The sequence below is a fragment of the Helianthus annuus genome, chromosome 7 (genome assembly GCF_002127325.2).
Source record: "Helianthus annuus cultivar XRQ/B chromosome 7, HanXRQr2.0-SUNRISE, whole genome shotgun sequence".
Taxonomy (NCBI): domain Eukaryota; kingdom Viridiplantae; phylum Streptophyta; class Magnoliopsida; order Asterales; family Asteraceae; genus Helianthus; species Helianthus annuus.
Window position 1 is genome coordinate 55,991,508 of NC_035439.2, and position 15,908 is coordinate 56,007,415.

Consider the following 15,908-nt stretch of genomic DNA (forward strand, 5'->3'; position numbering starts at 1 on the left):
TTGGTTCTTGTTATCACGACGCTCTCGGTTGTAAATTTTATAAAAATATAACCTTATTAATCTTGGGATTCCTAACTTAAACTTCAGACAAGTAAAAAGAAAAAAATGAAAATTTTTTTTGAAAAAAATTTGGGGTGTTTAGCGGTTCCAATAGAGTTTTGTGTAAGGCTTGTTGTTAGGACTTGCAAAATTTCAAAGTGTTAGCTACCCCCCCCCCACACTTAAATTACACATTGTCCTCAATGTGTCCCAAAAATAAATTTTTAGGTTGATTTGATGTGTAATGTGGTGTTAAAAAGCAAAGATTTATGTTATTGGCAGTCTGGACACGGCCCCGTGGGGACCGGACACGGCCCCGTGTTCAGGTGCCAGTAACAGAAATTAAAGAAATGAGACAGAAGCCTGGCCACGGGGGTGTGTCTGGTGAACACGGCCCGTGTCCAGTTACCTGAACTGGGCGTTTTTCAGCAGGTGGTTCAGCACGGGGCCGTGTTGGTTGAGCACGGCCCGTGTTGAGCCTTCTGTAATGGAGATTTGTGTCGGGTTGCTTCGTTCTTTGTGCATGGGGCCATTTTTCTCGTTCCCTTTTTCATCCATTATCACCACGAGTGTGTTTTATTTATTATAAACCATCAAACCTTAGAAACCATCATTTCATTGTAAACATAGAGAGATACATATAGTTTTAAAATAAACTAAAAACTTAACTAAATAACTAGGCGGATACACGAGGTTATCATAAAGGGTTCTACTTATTTAAGAAAATTTCGGGAATAGTTTCCCGATGTAGTAAGACCTTTAGCCGATTGTTCCTCGGATATTGTTCAAAGCCACTCTTCTATCTCCCTTGGAAGGAAGAAAGCGGCTTCATTTTCCTCAGTGGCTTGAGGAGGAACATTCACCGGGACTCCTTGCACCACCCTCTGCGGAGGCTCTTGGTGCATGGCATACCATTCGGCCGGAATGATGACCTCGGGTACTACATTCCACGCTCTTTGGGTTATTATGGGAACCAAAGGCGGGGAAGCGAGAAGGTTTAACCTCTGGTGCAAGAGGTTCACTTCTCGAAGACAACGTTCCAACCCCACCGTCAGATGGTTAATACGGTCCACTAACGCTTCTTCTACTCCCGTCATTTCGTCTATGGCCTCCCTTAAGGCGTAAACGTAGTTCACTAGGGAGTCTTCTGCTGTGGACGACCTTCTCCCATTTCGGTTACCTCTTGAAGATGATCCGCTTGTTCTGCTGGCCATTTTCTGTGAAAGAAACCGAAGATAGCTAAATTTTTGCAAAACAGTTCCTCGAACACGGCCCCGTGCTCGCTGAGCACGGCCCCGTGTTCAGTTGTCTGCAGGATTTTTGGCTAAGGATTCTTGGGGTTTTAAATTATTTTAATGATTTTTAACTGTGGTTTAAGTCTAGATAATTTAAAACGAAGTTATACAACTAGCTTTAATCAAGAATCCGTAGCAAATAATCTTACAAACTTTACATAGAAGGTTGGAATCATGGAGTTTCCAAGCTTCCATGGAGGAGATGTTGAAAAATTTTGAAAGAAGGGGAAATGAACAAAAGTGGAAGGGACAAGATGGTCCTTGGGAACCTTCTTTTAGCACTTACCTAGGATGGTATATGTGAAGATCCCAGGAATCTCTGTCTAGTGAAGTGGTCAAAAATGAGCAGGAATGAGGCTGCATTTAAAGAAAACGACAGCACGCTGGACACGGCCCCGTGTCTGCTGGACACGGCCCCGTGTGCAGAGAAAATCCTGACACATTTTGTCCGTATTCTGACAAAATCAGCATAAAATCTTTTGGGTGAGCACGGGGGCGTGTTAGCCGGACACGGCCCCGTGTCTGGAGACTGTCTTATGGGTTTTTGTTGTTCATAAGAATCTTATTCATATCGGGTGGTTCCTTACTGGATGGAACAACCCCAAAGTGCCTAAGATACCTTAATTGTCCTATACTAAGGCGAGAACGCAAGAGGTTGTCGGTGAGGGTGATTCCTATTTTTATTCTAGGTGGACAAGTCCAACCCTTTCCCGGGCTCTCGTTAAAGAAGGTGTATGCCGAATCGCTCAGGTCTATGTATGCACCGAACGAAGTCGATGGAGAGTCCTTCACGGCACAATCGGCACAGGGACGACTATCGTCCAAGTCTTTTCTAGGTATGAAGGTATTTTCGGGAGCAACGAGGTTGTCGGAATGCGGTTCCAACATTTCTTCATGGTCATCGTCTTGGGGCGGATCAATGAAATCCTTCCTAAGTTCTTTTGACCAATTTAGAATTAGTTCTTCTAGTTGAAATAACTCGTCAAGGAGCATTTCCCCTAGAATATCTGGCTGGGCGCATTCGAGGGAGAAATAGTGCTTATTTTTACTTTCGCCCCTCTTAAAGTTATAAGGAATTGGTGGGTCTATATAGTGGGGCCTATAATTTAGAAAATAACATTTTAATTCTTCATGTTCGCCTCCACATAATTGACACCACAAACCATAAGAGTGCCGAAAGTAAAAAGAATTACTATCACTCATGTTTGTGTCAGAAATTACCAACCGCCGGGATCTAACGGTTCTGTTTTCAGTAAGAGAATCTTGGGCACGGGGGCGTGTTAAGTGAGCACGGCCCCGTGTTCAGCTTACTGTCTGACTTAAAACAGGATTGCCAGTTCCAATGATTGAGCACGGGGGCGTGTTCAGCGGGCACGACCCGTGCTGAGCTCTGCAGAAGCTGAAAAACTAAGAAAATCCTAAAAAATTAAAAAGAAAAATAAAAATATGATTAGGCCGTTGATTCCTAACTTTCTTAAAATCCTTGTGTCCCCGGAAACGGCGCCAAAAACTTGATGTGTGTCGGTGTGTATATAATTTAGATATATAATTAAGCCCTTTTTTTACACCTTTAGCCAAGTTTTAAATTTATAAAACACGATATTCACTAACACTAAACACACATATGGGCAAGTGCACCCATCGTGGACGTAGTATAGTGTTGATAAGATACCGAGGTCGTCCAAGAACACAAGAGCTTTTAGTACCGGTTTATCCTCAACGTCTAATCAAATCAAAAAGTTAGAAAAATGTTTTTAAACTAATAAAATAAAAACCAACTAAATGCTGAAAAATAAAAATAAAATAAAAACAGATAGACAAGATGAATCACTTGGATCCGACTCGTGTATTAGTATAACCTTTGATTATTTTTGCACTTTTGCACTTGTTTAAGAGATTATCTTAGTTATTGTAGTAGGCCCCTCTTTTGAAGGCGACATTACCCTCAACCCAGTAGTTTGAGTCAGCAAGGATACTCTTACACCCAGTTCATAATATCAAATCTTACAACACATAAACCTTAAATATTAAAGCCAAAAGTAGACTTTACAAAAACTTAGAGGTTTGAGGACCAACTAGTCATGACATTCACAAGTTTAACCTACCAAACCATGTTCAAAGTAAAACTACATGTGTTTATTTAACAACAAAACAAAGATCAAGTGCGGAAGCGTAGTATTTTGTGTTCGGTTCGACTCGATTGCTTGATCATCATCCTTTATTTGGGTACCTGAAAAACTAATATTTTAAACAGGCGTTAGCATTATGATTCTAAAATTTTTCGTATTTAACCAGATTCGAACGCGTATTCAAGAAACTAAAACAGAAGTCACATCAAAGTGGGTTCCACCGTAACTTACGGTGGCACCGTAAGTTACGGTGGCTTCTGGACAAATTGGAGCCTACCGTAAACCAGTAGGATCCCACCGTAACAGATTTGCAGGCCACCGTAAATTACGGTATCACCGTAATTTACGGTGAGCCCTGCACATAACTCCCTTGTTTCAAATGCAGTTTTGCTGATTCTTTTATGCGTCAAAACAGCTTAATTTCACATAATTTGTTAAACGGCTGGTCTAATTTCTCCATACCTGTATTTTACTTATGATAATACTCAACTATTCTTATGCGGGCATGTCTACGGAATTAACTTACGAACGAAATTACAAGGCTTTTTAGTTAGTTATTTGTAATATTGTTATGCATCAAAATCTAAACCTTAACTCCTATATTAAGAGCCAGGTTTCTTAATTTGCTTATGATGTTCGCTATCCGGCTTACACATCATGTAATTCACGCATTAAATAATAGGGTCTTGCTTCGTGCTTATTACCAAAACTTGTTTGACCCGTTTGGGTGCTAAATTTACACACTATTAAGGATATGCAAGATTTCATGCTTTTCACTTGTTTTGACCCGTTTACTTGTTTAAGTAACACAATCACTTTCGTGACACATTGTTCTATCATATTTATCATGCTTTTCACTATAACATGAGAACGATAGTTAACCTTAATGTAACGAAGCAAAAGTTTCGTACCTTTAAAGCACACCCTTTCCTCGTGGATTCCTTTCGGCTTGTCCGCTTGACGATCCGGACTCTTTGCCTAAAAATTTCATTTTACAACATGTTTAGAACTCTTTTTATGACCACAATCACATCATTATGGACCATTATCAAATCTGCGTTTTTCCTTCTATTCTTACATTTAAATCCTCACTTAGGCATTTCAACGAACACCTAACGGGTCAGATTTTCTACAATCATTACTAGGTTCATGACTAGAATTTAACATCTTATTTCACTTTAATTAATCAAATTGCACACATACAAATATTCAAATAGCTGAATTTCCTCATACAATTCAGCTTTTCACTAGATCAAAATTCATAATCCTAGTGTTTGTCTTATATTTACAATATCATAAATCACCTACAATGGTGACTATAATTTCTTCAAGTATCATGCAATGATTTTCACAATTAATCATCTAGGTTTAACCCTAAACAACATATCACTTCCAGATTCCTTCATGTATAACATATTCAGGTTAAATTTCAGTTATTCACCATTGACCTAGAATTTATGGTGAATCAAAATATCAAAATTATACATACCTTTTTATCCTTATGATGAGGTGATCACTAATTTGTGTTTAGAATTCGATTTGAAACAGATTTGGGGCTTCAATTTAAGGGATTTTGGTGTAAAGCTAGGGTTTGGAGAACCCCCTGTCGCCCCTCTTCTCTTGATCGACCAGACACACCAATTTTTGGTGTGTTTGGTTGGTTTTGTTACAATTAGTAACCAGCTTTTCAATTTAACAAGTTTAGTCCCCCAACTTTGTTTTGTTCTTAAGTTTATGTGTTTTAGCCATATCATGGATTATTTCAAGACTTGAACTTAACTAGGATGTTCCTAGTTGGTAAATTCTTGTTTATTAACTCTTTGAATTTTCCAATATAAGGATTTATATTTTCGGGGTGTTACAGATACAATCCTAAAGGGTTGGATTATTGGAAGATAATAAATTAAGTTATTAATGCAAATTATGGTAGGCCCCGCTTTTGGCGGTGACGTTACCCTCAGCTAAGTAGTCTGAGTCAGCAGGGATACAGTCCTAAATAGCCGGGTTATATTATTAATAGTAGTTAACTTATGAGGGGGTCAAAGAGTTTGGATCCCCGCCATCCAATACCTATGGGCATTGAAGGAGATCCTACTAAATTTGACCCAGGTCCCTTGCAGGACCTCTAAACGCTGAACAAGGGCAAGACCCTTACCAAACCGTTCCCTTAACCCCCGATCAAGTAGCCAACATACCTCCATATAGACCGTGGAGATATGAATGGTGAAAATCTTTTATTTTATATAGACAGTAAAATAATGTCAAGACACCACGGACAAACGATAAGGAAAGATCACCTTCAACATAAGCAACTATTTATTAAAGTCATTAATACAAAACCAAATAAAAAGTGCAAAATATTAAAAATAAAAAGTATTATACTAAACACTTGTCTTCACCAAGTGATGTAAGAGACTTAGGCAAACATGGCCTTGATTGTCAAGAACTCTTACTATCAATCTTGGATCCCGAGACGACTCACACACTCTACGATGGACAATGGATGATGGTGGTGGATGATGGTGTTATGGTGGTGGTGGGTGGTGGATGAAGTGTGAGAGAGGTGGTGTGCCAAGGGATGAGTTGGAATGAAACCAAGCACTCCTATTTATAGGCTGAACAGAAGGCTGGGCACGGCCCCGTGTCCGCTGGACACGCCCCCGTGCCCGTCTGACACTCTCTCTCTTCATTAATTGTAATTCGCAATTACAATTAATGTGCCTGCTGTACTTTCGCCACGCCCCCGTGCTCACTGGACACGGCCCCATGGTGGGCTATAGAAGCTTCTACAGGTTTGTCTTTTCTGCTGCTTCTTGGGCACGGCCCCGAGCTGGCTGAGCACGGGGCGTGTCCAGGCTTCTGTTTTCTCTTCTTCGCTTGGGAGGATGCCGTTGAGGGTTCGGACAGTCTACTTTTATCCCTTTTCTTGTATTTATGTTAGAATTAGCTGTCTTTTTGCTTCTTTTGTGAATTTGAGCTCATTTCATCCTGAAAATACAAAAGGAAGACAAAAACACTCTTTTTCCAACATTAGTACTTAAAAAGGGTTAGTTTTATACCTTATTTGATGTAATTTATATGTTGCATTTTACACACATCAAGTACCTATGGTCCTGCAAGGCATGTAACAGAAAGTCAACAACTAGTTGAGTGAGTTCACAGTAAGTAAGTTTGTTGCATAACTATGCGTTATTAACTAAGTCATTCGTAGGTTCAATTAGTGGGGGCTTCCCATGTGTGTATGTACTAGACTAGAGGTAACCATAAGTGTTCTTCTTAACCCGAGAACAGTAGTACGTACGAGGTTTACGTAGGTTTTACGTAAGTGCCCTTCATAACCCGAGGACCGTGGTACGCGGGAGGTTTACGTAGGTTTTACGTAAGTGACCTTCATAACCCGAGGCAGTAATGAGTATAAGTTTACGTAGGTTTTACGTAAGTGTCCTTCGTAACCCGAGGACAGTGATAAGTACAAGTATACGTAGGTTTTACGTATGGGTCCTTCGCAACCGAGGACGATGGTAGATAGTCTAGTAACAGTGTAAGTACAAGTAATTGTTCAATCCCATTCCTTCAAATCCCATTCCCTGCCCGCCGGGAATCCCATGCCTTGGTAAGAGTGTGAACTCACCTTGGTTTGCTCGGCAGATAAACAAAATGGTCACTTGAGCTATAAGTGGTCAACCACGTCCTAACATGGTTACCATACGAATCAGGTTTTGGTTTCAAGTAATGCACGTATGTTTACACATAACTAACAGGTTACGAACACGTATAGATCATGGCAACACATTAGCAGTCAAGTCTATAACATATTCAAGCCCGTGCGATCCAAATGAAAACCCGGCCCAACAGTTAAGAGTCTAACAGCATACTTGGCCCAAATAATAATAAACAAGGATCTTGTGTGATCCGGGTGACTTGTGCGATCCGGACGTCTTGTGCGATCTAGTTGGGTTGTGCGATTGTGGTTTGGGCTGTTCGGCCCAACAGCGTTTCAAAGTTCAACATGTATGTTTGTGGCCCAACATCTTGTGCGATCGGCACCAGCTTGTGCGATCCACAATATGTTGTGCGATCATGCATAACTAAACAGTACCCCATGCTTTAAATGTTGCACCTAGCTTGTGCGACTCTATTGCGCGATTGCCCTTGTGCGATCCAAGAGCTTGTGCATTCAGCTCTTGTGCGACTTGAGGGCTTGTGTGATCAGTTTAATTGTTCCTAAAATCTTGCAATCAGTTTCGTGGTTTCCATTTAGGTAGTTATCAATCAACAATCAGTCAGCTTTAGATCATGCACATTCTCGATCAAACAAAGGTTTTTATCATCAAATTCATAAAAACCCTATTCCTATTCAAAGCATAAACAACCACTTAACAAATCATATTACTTGGTTTGATTACACGAACACACAACCGATTGCACACACTCGATACTAAAATCATCATGCAAACAATCCGAAAAACAAGACATGATAGTCGATTAACATCATCAAACAAATCCGAGTAATTCATATCATAAGCATCACTCGATTCGGTTCTGTTAACAATCATCTTTAACCTTAATCGATTTTCAACCCTATAAGATTCATACACACTACACATGTGAGCCGATTATTATGAACATGAATCATTAACAGTTTACATTCACTATCAATCTTATATCACTCCTAAATCATCATGTAAAGCACATACGTCACAACATCATGCAACATACAATCAAATAGTTAAACACTAACCGGTTATAGATGAGAACAAGGATTGATCCGAACACAAAGGCTTCGGTAGGAATGGGGGATGTTGCCGTCGGCTTCCAGAGAGAGAAGGGAGCTAGGGTTTGTGTGTGTTCTTGATTTGCAAGTTATGAGAAACAAACCCCAATGATGGGTGTTTGTTTTCGTTTAGGGGTAGTGGGCCGAACCCTTCTCTTGGGTTGCCCTCGGTTCGGGTTTCGAGTACACAAAAGGGTGGAGCCCAATAGGACTTGTGCGATCGAGTTGAGTGTTGTGCGATCGGTTCAAATAATAACACATAATATAACATAACAATATAACCTTCAATTAATCATTTAAGTTCACACAACCACTTAAGGTTCAAACAAGTTACACTAGGTACAAAAAGAGGTTTGAAATACGAGTTGTCACATATAGGCCGGTACGGATCAACGACAATGATAAGGGGCTTGGTTGAGAAAAAAAGTGTTATGGTGCTTGGTTGAGAAAAAAAGTGTTGCCAGGTGGTTGATACATAGACGCACTTCTTTCTCACCCAGAAATACTTTAAATGAGTGTAATGGGAGGTGATGGAGAGGGTGAAACCCAAGTGTTAATGTGTTTATATTATGGGTTTTGTTGTATTTTAAGTGATTATATGCTTTGAATGTGATAACTACGAGAGATTGTGGTTTTACCGGTTAATCGCTTAAATTGGTGAAGTTAAAGTGTTTAGAGATGGAAGGGAACACCCGAGGATGATAACAAGGAAAAATATAGTGTTCGGGATTTGTTTTGGGCCGGAAAATAGCTTGGGAGTGCAAGAAACGTGAAAGAACGAAGTTCAGGGGCCTATGGGTCATTCTGTGAAAGTTGAATGGATGAAGATATGGGAGAAGTAAAACCCGTCGTAAGCTACGGTGGGTTGGCCGTAGCTTACGGCCAGGTCTAACAAACAACAAAACAAACAGCAGATGTATACCGTAACTTACGGTTATGAACCGTAGGTTACGACTGAGTGATAACAAAAATCACAAAAACTATTGGCTGTAACTTACGGCCATACAGCCGTATGTTACAGCGGGTTCCGGGAAAACGTGTATGTGTTAACTTTTGGATGTATAAATGGAATTTTTGGAAACCTAATCATATCATTCAACTCTTGGACGAATTTTGGGGATTAAGTAGCAGACTTTTGGCACTTTTCACCTTTCATCATCACAATTCTCACCAAACCAAAGCTACCGAAGATGATTTCAACCGTTATTCAAGCTTTTGAAGATCAAATCGCCGAGATGAGCGGCTAATTTCCTAGTGGTTTCCTCCGGGTGGAGGATTCTTGTAAGTAGACTGAGTTTATGTGTTTTTATTGTGTTTGAACTTAGTAATCTAAGCATTTGATTCTTTTTACCATTTGATTCAATTGATTGGATTGTAACGATTGGTTTTACTTTAATTCTTAATTCTAATTCATTCAATTCCTGAGAATTCTAGTAATTGGGATATATTTGATAGGGGTTAGGGTTGGCAATTTCAATTGATTATGCGTATGATAACCTTCCGTTGTTTAGCAATCGAAGTAAGTAGTCTTTGGATAATCACAATCAATTAATTGAATTATGCGATCATGTCAATGTGATTGTAACAATCAAACACGTAATTCACGTAATTGAAGTCTATTTTGAATCTAAAATCCGGAGGAACCATTGTTTTCTCCTATTGTTGCAAACTCGTTTTTAGTAATTCTTAGTTTAATCAAACATTCAAACAACCTATTTTATATTTCTGCAATTAGTTTCTTTATACTTAATCCCCTATTAACACTATCTACATAGTTATTTAGGTTTTTGTATGACACTCAGGACAGTCATCAAAATGGCGATGTTGTCGAGGAGTCGTGCGCAAAGTGTTTTTAGAAAAACAGTTAAAAATCCAAAAATAGAGTTTATTTCATTTTGTTCAGAATTACGCGTAGTTTCTTGTCTGCGTTTGTGCAAGTGAATTCATACGTGTATGCATCATACCAGGAAGTCCGGAAAGTCTTCGCCATTAATATTTGATCCGGACATTGAGAGAACAGTTCGGAAGACCCGAGTCATTCATCGAGAGAACATGTACTACAATCACCAACATCGACACTCAAATCAAAGGAGAACTTAGGAAATCCGGATAAGCAAGCTGCAAACCCGCTTCCACAATCCCAATTCTCACCAACTCCCTATCAACCTTCACCTAACACTTCCAGACCATCTGAACCACCACCGCAATCCACCCAAACTACTACTACTACTCAAGTTCCACCAATTCCACTGTCACCATTTCCTAACTTGAACAACTTTCCACCCTTACCAAATCAGCTAACATCTTCTCAAAATCCACCTTTCACCCAAACATCTACCGCTCAATACTCCTTGCCATATGTGAGGATAGTTCATGATGAGAACCCTATTCCACCAAACCAAATTCGACCCGTTAACTCATCAACCATATCTCCCATACCAAATCAACCTCCATAATACCAATCATCTCAAAAATCATTCCCATTCAGGACCGTTATGTTTGATCAAAGGGATGATTCGGGGAAAATGGAGATAGATATGATGAATTATAGAGTTATGTGGGGAATCAAGGTAGCAAGCGAGTGATGAATATGGGAATTATGAAGGGCATAATACAGGGTTTAGGTTTGCTGAAAAGGAAACCCAGGGTGCAGCCGGGTATCAACAACAAGGTTATCAGCCTGAACTGGTTAACCAGCATCAAGGAAATGTGAGACCAGTAGATGTCCCAATATCACCACAGGTACAACAAATGTCAGCCCAACAAAGACCACTCAAGAGAAACCTAATTCCACCGGTTAACCAATACGAGGGCATTCCTAGAAGATATAATCGAGGACCGGTGCAGGGGGTCGAAAGCCATTTCAAACCCGCAATTGCTAACAATCCATCACCGATGGTAATACCTCAATTACAAGGTCGTTCATTTGAGGTTAGAACACAATCCATCCAAAGTTTACCCAAGTATCATGGTTTGGCGACTGAAGAACCGTATTTGAACATCGCCGCTTATGATGCTCGTTGCAATACGATCGGGGGTCAAGGTTTTACATCGGATGACATGAAATTGGTGTTGTTCCAATTTATTTGTGCTTTGTTTATAGGTTTAATTGTGTTAGTTTTTGGGGAATTAGGAACTGAATCGACTGTAGCGAATCACCAAACGAGAACGAGTAGAAAGCTGCTTACTGGGTTGGTCACAACTTCTTTGGTTATGGTGATCATAATAATGTCTACCATCTGTTTGTGGAAATGCCACAGAAGGAAAATGCACAAACTCAATACCCCAGGTGCCAAGAGATCAGGTTAGCTGATTAAAACAATCGCAGGTTTCAAACTTTTGATGATTTTCTGTTGTTTGTTTAAACGGGTTACCAAATTTGTGGTGTGATTTGCAGATTCCTTGAGAGGGCTTGCATTGATTTCATTCATTAGCAGGGATAGTGGTTCGTTGAAGACGGTCAATGAGAAGGAAGTTTAGAGAAAGAAAGAGAATGCAGAATTTCTTTTATTTGTTTATACATTTTTTATTTTTTACACAATAGCCCCTTAATATAACTTGTTTTACACAATAGTCCCTGGAGAGATAAAATGACAAGAATGCCCTCATGTGCAAGGCACATGACCATATTTAACCAAAAAATCTGACTGAGTTAGGGTTAAAGGACATAACATGCAGGATTTTGAAACGCTAAAGACAAAACCAGTCAATTTTGAAGTTAAAGGATACCGCCTGCAATTTGGTACATACATAAAGGATAAAACTTGTAATTTACTCAGAAAGAAACATATAATCATAAGATAAAATAATAATAATTTTGTACAACAACAAAGTTATATTTCTCAAATCCTAGTATTACGAGAAGTATCATATAACATAGCAAAAAACAATGACGACTATTGGTTCAAATGCTCACAAGTGAGAGTAAAGTATCTATATTTCAAACACACACAACAAAAAGAAAAAAAAAACTTTGTATTTTTCACTCCCGTAACTTTCTAAACTCTAAAATGAGAATGGTTATAACAAATAGTGCAAGAATAAATCCATAACCACCATTCCATGAGCTTTCGGCCTTAGCAAGATGGATTCCATAGAAAATATTCACAATTGCAAACAATATCATAAGTCTTCCTACATTGTGGTGATACCAATTCCAATATTTTCTTGCTTTTGCATCCATAGAAGGACGAGCCAAGAAAGCTAGAACCTGTAACAAAACGAGATCCATCTTTATATATATATATATATATATATATATATATATACCTAAATTCCAAATTATTTTACTTATTATCAACTCAATCATGAACACTATTAAAGTTATATCCACTACCAAATAAACTATTAGAAAGGTACCTGAAGAAAACCAAAAACAAGAATGGTTACTCCAAGTCCTTTGTGCTTTCCAACACCAGCATCAATCCGATCATTTAACACGACTCCGGCAATCACGCCTGCTAACCCGAGAATAAACCCCAATGACTGAATCCCCGTATGCATATAAAACCACAACGAATCTAAATGTTTCATATAACGAGCAATCATTGCGCCAATAGGAATCAATATGCCCCATCCAATCATGTTCAAGATTCCATGACTTCTCTTCAAATTCGAGTAAGGGGCCTTAGTTTGGCTACCTTGACCTTTCACGCCGAAAAACCAAAGTTTGTCATAGACCACGTTAGGCTAACTTGTACAATTTTCATTAGATATTTTACAATATGGCCCAATGCATGTATGGGCTTTAAACTTGAAAGTGAAGTGATGCAAAATTTGTTCTCTCTATTCTTTAATCCTTGTCCCACAAAATGGCCCAAGTAGTTGTAATGGACCATGGGCCATAAATTCTAAGCAACAGTAACATCTTATGACATGAACTACTTTTAATGATAATCTTTAGTGATAAAGCAATAGTTAATGATAATCTTTAGTGATAAAGCAATAGATTTGGATTACAGTTTTTGAACTTAACATAAAAAGTTGTGTTCTTTTACGAGATAACATAAAAACTATTGTATGTCTTGATAAAAACTTACCCAAGGCGTAATTCAATCTAACAGCAATCTCACTTCTATGTCGAGTCAAGAGAAAACTAGGCGCACTTGGAGCCGGACTGTTGTTATCCCCTACAGCATACACAAGTCGTTGGCTTGCTTGGTCAATGACCAACTGAAATGCCATGTATATCCGAGACGAATCCGAGAAAACTGATGATGTGTTTTCTAGAATCTGTAGGTCTCCTTGATCAACTAACACTTGGCTCGGGGTTTTACCACCAAGGAAATACCTTTTCATGTTTGGTAAACCACCACTCGCCACCCAACCGACGACGGCGCTGGACCCCACCATAGCGCCATTGGGTGAAAACCCCATTCCAACATAGGAATTTGTGTTTGGTGCCGATAAGACAAAGCTCCATAAACTAGGACCTGCTTGAGAGTACTAGAAATGACAATTATTCGTTAATTAAAAGCATGTAAGGTATCGTGTATACTGATTAATTATTTATATGAGTACAATTACAAAATAAACCTAATTCACTCATAACTCCTAATTATAATAAAAATTATTACAATAAATCTTATCTACGTAACAAAAAAAAATCTTAACTAAATATATATTATCTAACTAAAACTGATATAATCTATCTAATACTTATGCACCCCAACACATACTTAACACGCAAGCAAGCAAGCCATGGATGAAGAAACTTACTCTGAGGATGAAATGTTGAGATGTCCAAACAGGGTTGCAAATGAGAGAAGAAGTTTCAAAACGAATATGGTCTTTGAGATTTACAAGATTTGTGTTAGAACTACATGAATCTTGTGCCTGCGCCTGCAATGAACATGCAAAAATCAACAAAAATGGAAGATTTATGAGTAATCTCATCATCATGGCTATATATGCTCTTTCAATGTGTATGATATGATGATGATAGATGGTGGTGGTGAAGACGAAAGGCAAAGTAGTGGAAGCGTGATATATAATAAATAGAACATGTTGGGAATAATTGCAGTTGACTTGGTTTTAATCATTTGTTTATCTAACGGGTACTTAATCAACCCTCCATTATTCCCTCCAAAAAGATTCATCAATTAAAAAAAAAACTACACATAAAAATCAACTCACTGTTGTCTAATGGAGAACAAACATAGCAATTAGGGTTTGAATTGTATTGATAAAAAAAATAGGGTTACACGAATGGTGATTATATAGGACACCACTTTACACACTAGCCCCTACACTATCTATTATTCTCATTTCTGACACTCCCCCTCAAGTTGAGTAGTGGGGTCACCAATACTCAACTTGCTCAAACAGCTACTAAACGCGTTTCCGTTGACTGCCTTTGTGAGTATATCTGCGAGTTGATCTTTTGACGAAACATGAGGGAGTTCTATGATTCTTGCTTCCAACTTTTCTTTGATGAAATGTCGATCTACCTCCATGTGTTTTGTTCGATCATGTTGAACTGGATTTTCTGAGATTTGTATTGCAGCTGTATTGTCACACATGACTTTACTAGGAGCCTTTTGGGAAAAACCAATGTCTTCTAGCAGCTTCCTGATCCACAGAACTTCGCTTAACCCTCGAGCTATACCTCTAAATTCCGCTTCTGCGCTCGATAGAGCGACTACTTTCTGTTTCTTACTCCTCCAGGTAACGAGGTTCCCACCAACCAAGGAAAAATATCCTGATGTTGATCTTCGGTTTCCCTTATCCCCTGCCCAGTCTGTGTCAGTGTAGAGTTCAACATTTAAATGTCCATTTGTTTTGAACAACACTCCATGGCCTGTCGTTCCCTTGAGATATCTTAAAATTCTCTGAGCAGCTTCCATGTGGGCAACTTGAGGTTGATGCATGAACTGACTCACCACTCCAACAGCATAAGCTATGTCAGGGCGAGTGTGAGAGAGATAAATTAACTTGCCCACAAGTCGTTGATACCTTTCTTTGTCTGCAAGTTCTCCATTGAGTTCCATGTGAAGATTGTCATTCACTACCATTGGAGTATCTGCTGGTTTACAATCAATCAACCCAGTTTCTGCTAGGAGATCAAGGACATACTTCTTTTGGCAGATGAAAATCCCCTGCTTAGACCTGAGAACTTCTATTCCGAGGAAATACTTGAGATTCCCAAGGTCTTTCATTTCAAACTTTGAAAACAGATTCCTTTTCAGCCGTGTTATTTCTTCTGTATCATCTCCGGTAATAATCATGTCGTCTACATATATGATCAAGCAAGTTACAAGGCCATTTCTTCTCTTGAGGAACAGAGTATGATCAGCGTTACTTTGGTGATACCCATACTCTTTCATGGCCAAAGTGAACTTCCCAAACCATGCCCGAGGAGACTGTTTTAGCCCATAAAGGGATTTTTTCAACCGACAAACTTCCCCTTCTTTAAAACCCCCTGAAAAACCTGGAGGTGCTTCCATGTAGACTTCTTCTGTTAGGTCTCCATGGAGAAAGGCGTTTGTAACATCAAACTGGTGAAGAGGCCACTCCTTATTGGCTGCTACGGAGAAGAGAACTCTAATGGTATCCATTTTTGCAACCGGAGAAAAAGTCTCAGAGTAATCGACCCCATACGTCTGAGTGTAACCCTTGGCTACAAGCCGAGCTTTGTATCGCCCAATGGAACCATCTGGTTTATATTTAATC

General features: G+C 39.2%; 1 protein-coding gene across 1 annotated transcript; it reads right to left on the reverse strand.

Annotated features, from left to right (window-relative positions):
- Nucleotides 1-12,015: 12,015 nt before the first annotated feature.
- LOC110891071 (cytochrome b561 and DOMON domain-containing protein At3g07570) lies at nucleotides 12,016-14,193 on the reverse strand. The gene is made up of 4 exons (XM_022138732.2): nucleotides 13,956-14,193; nucleotides 13,277-13,682; nucleotides 12,597-12,883; nucleotides 12,016-12,447 (listed from the first exon to the last, which is right to left on the reverse strand). Exons 1-4 carry the CDS (start codon nucleotides 14,136-14,138, stop codon nucleotides 12,220-12,222), a joined length of 1,104 nt encoding a protein of 367 aa, XP_021994424.1. The 5' UTR covers nucleotides 14,139-14,193; the 3' UTR covers nucleotides 12,016-12,219.
- Between the last annotated feature and the right edge of the window lie 1,715 nt (nucleotides 14,194-15,908).

Coding starts and splice junctions, on each gene's coding strand:
- LOC110891071 (XM_022138732.2), bottom strand. CDS start 14,138: ATGATGATGAGATTACTCATAAATCTTCCATTTTTGTTGATTTTTGCA. Junction 13,683..13,955: donor CTCAACATTTCATCCTCAGA/GTAAGTTTCTTC, acceptor TGTCATTTCTAG/TACTCTCAAGCAGGTCCTAG. Junction 12,884..13,276: donor TAGATTGAATTACGCCTTGG/GTAAGTTTTTAT, acceptor TCGGCGTGAAAG/GTCAAGGTAGCCAAACTAAG.